Source organism: Hordeum vulgare, chromosome 6H (genome assembly GCF_904849725.1).
Source record: "Hordeum vulgare subsp. vulgare chromosome 6H, MorexV3_pseudomolecules_assembly, whole genome shotgun sequence".
In the NCBI taxonomy this organism is placed as follows: Eukaryota; Viridiplantae; Streptophyta; class Magnoliopsida; order Poales; family Poaceae; genus Hordeum; species Hordeum vulgare.
In genome coordinates, this window is record NC_058523.1 from 51370434 (window position 1) to 51379216 (window position 8783).

The window sequence follows — 8783 nt, forward strand, 5'->3', positions numbered from 1 at the left end:
AAGCCTGCACGGCGCGGCCACCCCCCAGGCCGCGCCACGAGGGCTTGTGGGCACCCTGCAGGCCCACTTGCCCCCCTCTTTTGCTATATGGAGGGTTTCGTCCAGGAAAAAAAATCGAGGAGGAGATTTTTTGTGGTTTCGCCACCGCCACGAGGCGGAACTTGAGCAGAACCAATCTAGAGCTCCGGCAGGACGATCCTGCCGGGGAAACTTCCTTCCCGGAGGGGGAAATCGTCGCCATCGTCATCACCAACACTCCTCTCATCGGAGGGGACTCGTCACCATCAACATCTTCATCAGCACCATCTCCTCTCCAAACCCTAGTTCATTTCTTGTAACCAATCTCCATCTCGCGACTCCGATTGGTACTTGTAAGGTTGCTAGTAGTGTTGATTACTCTTTGTAGTTGATGCTACTTGGATTACTTGGTGGAAGAGTTTATGTTCAGATCCTTGATGCTACTCATTACCTCTCTGGTCATGAATATGATTATGCTTTGTGAGTAGTTACTTTTGTTCCTGAGGACATGGGATAAGTCATGCTAATAGTAGTCATGTGAATTCAGTATTTGTTCGGTAATTTGATATGTTGTATGTTGTTTTTCCTCTAGTGGTGTTATGTGAACGTCGACTACATAACACTTCACAATTATTTGGGCCTAGAGGAAGGCATTAGGAAGTAGTAAGTAGATGATGGGTTGCTAGAGTGACAGAAGCTTAAACCCTAGTTTATGAGTTGCTTCGTAAGGGGCTGATTTGGATCCACTAGTTTAATGTTATGGTTAGGCTTTGTCTTAATTCTTCTTTCGTAGTTGCGGATGCTTGCGAGAGGGGTTAATCATAAGTGGGATGCTTGTCCAAGTAAGGACAGTACCCAAGTGCCGGTCCACCCACATATCAAACTATCAAAGTAACGAACGTGAATCATATGGACATGATGAAAACTAGCATGACAGAAATTCACGTGTGTCCTCGGGAGCGTTTTTCCTCCTATAAGACTTTGTCCAGGCTTGTCCCTTGCTACAAAAGGGATTGGGCCACTTTGCTGCACCGTTGCTACTTTTGTTACTTGTTGCTTGCTACGAATCATCTCACCACAGAATCACTTGTTACCGAGAATTTCAGTGCTTGCAGATTTTACCTTGCTGAAATCCACTTGTGAGATCCTTCTGCTCCTCGTTGGGTTTGACACTCTTACTTATCGAAAGGATTACGATTGATCCCCTATACTTGTGGGTCATCACCTGCCGGTGCAGGATCCGAGGCCTGATCTATGCCGGATTGGGAGCCCGGATCAGCTCCAGCTGTAGCGCGGTCTTGCTGCGGTAAACTTGATCCTGCATCAACATTAGAGTCTGGAACAGATATGCCATATTTCATGTGGTCAAACGGAAGTAAAAGAACAGCTTGTTCAGAAAACCTGGGTGGTATAGGTGCAGTTTGGGACTGAGCAAAGGGAAAGATTTTCTCATCAAATACGACATCGCGTGAAATATAGATGCGAGCACTAGGAAGATGAAGAAATGTGTATCCCTTATGACGAATATTGTATCCTATGAACACAGATTGTTGAGAGCGAAAAGCAAGTTTGTTATCATTGTATGGACGCAAGTTGGGCCAGCAAGCACAACCAAAGGTTCCGAGAGATACATAATCAGGTTTTGTATTAAATAATTTCTCCATAGGACTAAGGTTGTTGATAACATGACTAGGTAGTCGGTTATGAGGTAACATGCTGATAGGAACGCATGATCCCAATACCGTAAAGGCATAGAAGCATGCGACAGGAGGGAAAGACCCATGTGAACGATGTGACGATGTTTCCTCTCAGCTGACCCGTTATGTTGATGTGTGTGTGGACAAGAGACATGATGATCAATACCTAGTTCATGGAAAAAGGTATTGTTAAGTTTTTCATATTCACAGCCCTAGTCGGACTGAACACACATAATATTTGAGAGAGAAGGCATTCAACATGCACAAGAAAGTCACGAAACACATGAAAGACATCACCCTTTTTCTTGAGGAGATAAATCCAAACGAATTTGCTATAATCATCTATAAATGATACATAGTATTCAAACCCACTAGAAGAATTCTTAGGAGGTCCCCATACATCCGAATAGACTAATTCCAAAGGAAAAGAGGAAACACTTGAAGACCTAGAAAAGGGTAGCTGATGTGACTGTCCTTGCTGACATGCATTGCAAACATTATTCAAAGACCTACTTGATGACGCTAATTTATTTGATGCCAAAACATGTTGAACTACTTGAGATGCCGGATGGCCAAGACGAGAGTGCCAATCTTCCGCCGTGAGTTTGACCGAGGAGAGTGCACGAAAGGAATACGGACGAATAGGATAGAGCCCGTTCTCACATCTGCCTCGGAGAAGAATTCTCTTGGTGGTCAAATCCTTCATAAGAAAATAGGTGGGATAATATTTTAGATAGATATTATTATCAGTAATGAGAAGATTGACTGAGAGAAGATTCTTGTCTGCATCAGGGACATGAAGCACATTAAGGAGTTTTCATGTGGCAGAGGGAGTAGGAAGAAGTGCATTACCACGATGAGATATAGGCAAACCTGAACCATCAGCTGTATGGATGCGGTCGCGTCCGGTGTACTTCTCCCGAGTGGTGAGGCGATCAAGATCAGCTGTAATGTGTTCGGTTGCCCCCGTGTCCATGTACCAGGCTGCTTCGCCCAGTATTGACGGCGGCGAGGCAGCGGCCAGGGCAGCCATCTTGGATTGCGGTGGCTGGAAGGCGAAGTTGAAACGCTGGAGACATTCCCACGCAAGATGTCCAGACTTGCAGCAGAGCTGGCAGTGGGGGCGGACACCATCGCCACCCGCATTGTCACCACGGTCGCCGCGGTTGTTGCCGTAATCACCATCGGAGTGATCATCACCACCACCACCGCGGTGGGCACGATCGCCGCGATTGTTGTTGTTGTTGTTGTTGTCGTGCCCCTCGTAGCCGTCGTGATCGCCGGAGTTGTGGTTGCCATGCCCCTGCCGCGGCACTTGCCGCGGTAGCCACCCCTGTCGTGGGCGGTGTAGTTGACGAAGGAGTTGTCGGAGGCTTGATGCAGCTGGGACGCGTTGTACTTGCGGCGGCGCTCGAAGGCGATAGCATGGGAGTAGAACTCCGCAAGCGACATGTCGTTCAGGCGGGTGGCGGCGGCGGTGATGAGTGGCTCGTAGTCGCTGTCGAGGCCGGCGACAACATCGGTGATGATGTCCTCATCGCGCATAGGGCATCCGACAGCAGCAAGGTGATCGGCATTCATCCGAATCTTGGTGAAGTAATCAACCATGGACAGGTTACCCTTGCGGAAGGTAGCCATCTCAAGTTTGATCTGGACAACACTAGAGTGGGAGTGGGAGAAGTACATCTGCTCAAGTTGTGCCCAGATCTGACGAGAGGTTTTGAACAAAATCACCTGTTGAAGAACGTCGTCCGTGAGGGAGGCCATCAGATAGCTGAGGACGATCTGGTCCTGACGAAACCAGTCAGCATATGCAGGGTTGGGTGCCTGCACTCCTTTGTCGTCAGCAGGAAGGAGCTGATCAGGAGCTTGAACGGTATCGTCGACATAGCCGACGGCGTTGGCAATGCGCAGAGGAGGAAGGATCTGTGTTTTCCACATGAGGTAGTTCGTGTTGGTGAGGCAGACGGTGATGAGACAAGCAGAGGGAGCAGTGATGGAAGAGGCCGCTAGAGAGGGTAAGGTGAGACTGAGAGCACCCATGGCAGAGGAGGAGGAGTTGGCGGTGGAGGGAGATCCCATTATGATCGAGGCTGTTAAGCGGAGAGGCCTGATACCATGTGAAACTACATAAACAAAGATAGGTTTGGCGCATCAATATGGATGGCTTTGGGGTCATATTTATATACATGCTCTAGGACACAATTAGGAGATTACAAGGTTGTTACAACAATGTGATAGTTATCCTAACTACCATATCTAAACTAAGTTACCTGTTTAACACAGACATCTAGAAAGTTCAATGCAAGGATGGGACAGGGATGTACTTACGGCTCGCATATATCTTTTCCTAGTTTACGGGTGGCGGCAAGGCGACATATAGCTTGGAGGAGTGTATAGTGATTAGAGATGCGATTCGGTGGACAGCTTGGACAACAACCACCCAAGATGATGTTTTCCTTCGAAAAAATAACATGCATTAAGGAGAAAATGACATATTTTCAAACATATTTATATATAAATTACAATCTATATATAAAAGGTTGGCCCACAATGGCCATTATCATACATACAATAACTAAACCACTGCGAAATACTAGGTCGCAAAAAAAAAGGTTATACAATGTACGTCCATCTAGATCAATCATCATACGCGTGCATGCAATTACCATGCATTGCTTATTTACATACACGCCTAGCTAGCTCTGTATATACACGATGAATAGAGACCCAGCCAGAAATTATATCTGACTGGGGATTAATTCTCATCAGCTGCATATATATTTACTATATATGCTACAATATATATGCATATGAAGCTAATATCATACTACTAGGTTCTGATTTTTCTTTTAGTTCGAACATATTCCTAGCTATATATGTATATGGCTAGCAAGTTGGCACACGTACGTGCCTGTGGGTGCAATGCAGCCATATATATCCATGCAATGGGTGATGTGCATGCAACTACTCAGTGCTCACTGAATGCGACTACCACTAACTGCAACAACTACTGGCCGGCTAGCTAGCAATGTGTGCATGCGCATATGTGGCGTTGGTGTCATTCGTTCAGGGATTCCAGTTCACGCCGGATATTTGGACGTGATGCTGGAAACCAGAGGTGGCGGCGCCCGCGATGGCCTCTGGCGCCAGCGGAGCTCCGAGGATGACATGCTGATGGTAGGTCCCGTCTTGCACGGGGAGATACATGGCGTTCACCGCATTGCCTCCGTCGCTGACGTCCACCGCGCCAGCCATGTCGTCGGCCGTGGATGACAGCGACATACTGCCGACGTTTCTGCTCCTGTTAAACCCAGGGAAATTCCTTGCCTGTGGGAGGATGCTGCCACCGGTTGACGCCTCGAGCCAGTTGAACGGGGTTGAGGACGACGGGGCGAGGAACTGTTTGGTGGCCCTCGCCGCCGCGGCAAGGTGGCCCAGCGAGGCGGCGCCCGCCGAGAGGCCGACGTCGTGTTCTGTGAGCAGGCCGTCTAGCTGGAAGTTGTCCTCGTGGCTGTCGTGATGATGGAGCAGTTGAACGTAGTTGCTGCCATGCGCACCTGCGCCGGCCATGCCCGCCGTGGCGTAGGGCGGGTACGCGGTGACCGCGTCCTCCACGGAGTCCTCGCACTCCATGCTCCTCTGCTCATCTCCGACCGCGGCCGCGGCCTTGCTGGTCTTCTTGTAGATGCGGCACAGCACCCAGTCGTCCAACTGATCGATGAGACGGCGTACAATAATTAACTTCATCAACTATCAACAATACCATAATTAAGCTCGAGAGTAGTTAATAAATAAATACTGATAGACCGTGCGATGGACACGTGTAAGTACGTACCCTGAGAGAGGCCGGGGCCCTGCTCCCGCCGGTCACCGGCGGCGGCCGGCTGGTGGTGGTGGAGCCAGCAGAGGCTCCGGTGAGGCGGTACTCATGCATGATCCAGTTGGTCTTGAGGCCCCTGGGCGGCTTCCCGCGGTAGAAGACGAGCGCCTTCTTGACGCCGACCTTCTCCCGGCCGCACCCGGTGGCCGAGGCCAGGATAGGCTTGTCCGTGCCGGTGGCCTTCCAGTAGCCCGACGTCGCCGCCCGGTTCGGCCGCGCGCCGTTGGCGTACTTGCGGTCGCGCGGGCTGAAGAAGTACCACTCGTGCTCCCCGAAGGTCGCCTTCTCTGATGGATGATGATCCCGCCCGAGCGCATGAACAAGCACGACGACAGGATCACATACATGCGCTGTACTTACTGGAAGAATATAAAAATACTTGTGCACAGTATAATAAAAAGCATGATGGATGGATGCGTGGACGGATTCGATTATTTAATTGCACCGGGAAATTACGGCGCTTGATAGAGCAAGCAAGCACGATCGACGAGATAGGGATAGACATAGTACTAACTAGTAGTACATACCGGGGAGCTCCCATGGGTCGAACTTGTAGAGGTCCACCTCGGCGATGATGGTGACGGGGAGCGGCGCCTTGGCGGCCTTCTTCTTGAGGTAGTGCACGACCAGCTCCTCGTCCGTCGGGTGGAACCGGAAGCCGGGAGGGAGCTCCGGCGCCGAGCCCTGCCGCCGCGGAGGCGGCGGCTGATGCTGATGCTGATGCCGCGGTGGTTTTTGCGCCGAGCCGGAGGATGAGTCCGGGCTGCCCATGGACCTCATCGATCAGATCTTCTTCTTCTTCCCCTGGCTAGCTAGCAGCTAGCTTCCACACCAACAAACGCAGCGGCACAGCACCTAACTCAACTGCCAAGGCTTCTAGCTAGCAGCTAGTGTGGTGTGGTGTGGAGGAAGGAACGGGCTGGGATTTGTTACAGCCACGGTTGGGAGGGGAGGAGAGGGGAGGGGAGGCGAGCGAGTGATCTGCGGTGGAAATCCTGGGTACGGGCGGTTCCGGGGCGGCTAGGTGTGAAGGAAATAACCGTGGGGAGGGAGAGCAGGGGAGAAATACGGCTCCGTTGTGCCCAGCCCGGGGCCGCGGGCCCGTCGCCGCTGGACACGTACGCCGGCCGCCGCTCGTACCGCGTGTCAGATCGCCACCGGACGGCGCGACCACGGCCACCCGTTCCGCTCCCTCCTCGCCTCTGTTTTTTTCTTTTTCTGATGAGAGTGTTCCGCTACTTCCTTCCGGACCGAACGCGGCTCGCCTTCGGCACAAGGCCTAATTTGCACCGGCTTCGTACATTCCTGGCCAGCGGTTCTCTCGGGCCGTGCTGGGCTCTGTTTCAGCGTACTCTTCTGGTGGGCCGGATGATACCTAGTATCGTGATCTCTTGCTTTCCTTTTGGACTCCACTGTAAATTTGGCGGTTCTAAAAAACGCACTATAAATATGACATCGGATTTTTTTACCATGGCCAATTATGTTTGTTAAGGACGATAAGTTTAGTTGACGAGCATGGCTAATCCATCTCGGTTCACTTTTTGGCCAGAAAATTGTTGTGCGTGTAAACTAAATTTGCCATTATTGCGCTAATATAAATTGCTATAGAAACATCAGATTTTTCATGCCAAAAAATCTGATGTCAGACTTTTAGCTTTTATGTTCTATTTTAAGGCAAATGGGTTCTTGCAATTCTGAAGGACTCTCTCATGATACCTTCTCCTTGCTAGGTTTTGGGACCTCTTTTATCCTTTTTGGGACAATTTTGGAACAATTTCCAGCACAAGAAATTTGTAGAGCCAGCCCTTTATTTTGTAGGACAGCCAACACTAGATTTTATGCGGAGTTCATTGTTCCATCATCCATAATCTTTATTTGCATTTATATTTCCAACAGGTAAATTATTTTGAAATACCCTTCATTTTTTTCTCAACAAGCACAAAACTTGTGTACCGATGCATTGAAGGAGTAAAATGCAAACCTTAATATTAGGTCAAACAACCGATCACTTGAGACAAGTTTACAAGCAAGAGCCACCGGAGAAATATTTAAACTGACTCATGGTCTACAAGTCAACTACCCAAGTGCAAGTGATAAAATACCTATCAAAACCTCTACTGTTGAAGGAGGAAAGTCAACAAAGGATGACAAAGTTGGGCATTCACACTTGAGAGAAGAAAACGTCATAGACCGTCAACCTAAATATTGGACCCATATCTTTCCGGTGTTGAAAACCAAGCCAGAGCCTGTCCGGACCCGACCTTCGGGCCTAAGTATTGGACCCAAGCCCGGCCTGAGCCCGAAAAAGCATGACCGGGCCCTATCGGCCCGGCCCAACCACGGCGTAAAATAAATATTCTTCAAGCCCGAGCCCGACCTGGCCCAACCATCGGACTCAAATTCCAGGCCCAATTCTGACCCGATGGCATGTTTAGGCCCGCCCCAGCCCAGGATTTTTGGGCTCGGCCAGGTCAGGCCGTCCGGGCCGGGCTGCCCATGACCAGATATAGTGCAAAGACATCATGTTGATGGTGTATAGGCTTCAAAACACCAATTCCAAACGCCATAACCACATCGTGAACATTCATAACTACAAAACATCATAGCCATGGTCTATCGCAAAGTATGTTGACAACAGGTAGCCAATACCCATGAAGAGACCCCAACCAAGACACCCAAATAAGAGATCCTCAACGTTGTACTAGAAACCTTGTCAATAAAGGTAACCTCACTATTGGCAGGAAAAAAAAAGGTAACCTCACTAGCAGCACGATTTGGTGGCTTCTAGGATTTGCTTCTCGGAGCCAAATTGTGTGCCAACATCATGCACACCATATGGCGATCATGCCTCCAAGAAGAACACCCGGGGTTGACGTTGTCCACACCACTGTCCTCAGCCAACAAGATCCATGTTTTATTTTGAAAGACGCAGATCTGGATCTCGCCTAGAGGACGAGACCGTGAAGATAGAGACGATTCAGGGATGCTCGATGTATCGAGGGGGAAACAACATTCAAGGGCGTTGCCGTCGATGACACGAAGAATGTCTAGCATCGATTTTGCTCCGAGCGCCACGACAACTACTACGCATGGGTCAACTCTGCACAAATCACAAGAACAAAAACGTATGTTGCCTATAGTCGCACCAGCCCAGGAACCTAGTTTGTGTACAAATTTGACAACAC

At 49.6% G+C, this 8783-nt stretch overlaps 1 protein-coding gene across 2 annotated transcripts; it reads right to left on the minus strand.

The window, feature by feature from the left end:
* Window positions 1-4211: 4211 nt before the first annotated feature.
* On the minus strand, window positions 4212-6677 carry LOC123402343 (NAC transcription factor NAM-1). Of its 2 annotated transcripts, none has more exons than XM_045096249.1 (3): window positions 6126-6677; window positions 5554-5885; window positions 4212-5468 (listed from the first exon to the last, which is right to left on the minus strand). In XM_045096249.1, exons 1-3 carry the CDS (start codon window positions 6376-6378, stop codon window positions 4785-4787), a joined length of 1269 nt encoding a protein of 422 aa, XP_044952184.1. In that variant the 5' UTR covers window positions 6379-6677; the 3' UTR covers window positions 4212-4784. The 2 variants fall into 2 exon arrangements, with proteins under 2 accessions (XP_044952184.1, XP_044952185.1); XM_045096250.1 differs by having other exon boundaries at window positions 4212-5429; window positions 6126-6673.
* Window positions 6678-8783: the final 2106 nt, after the last annotated feature.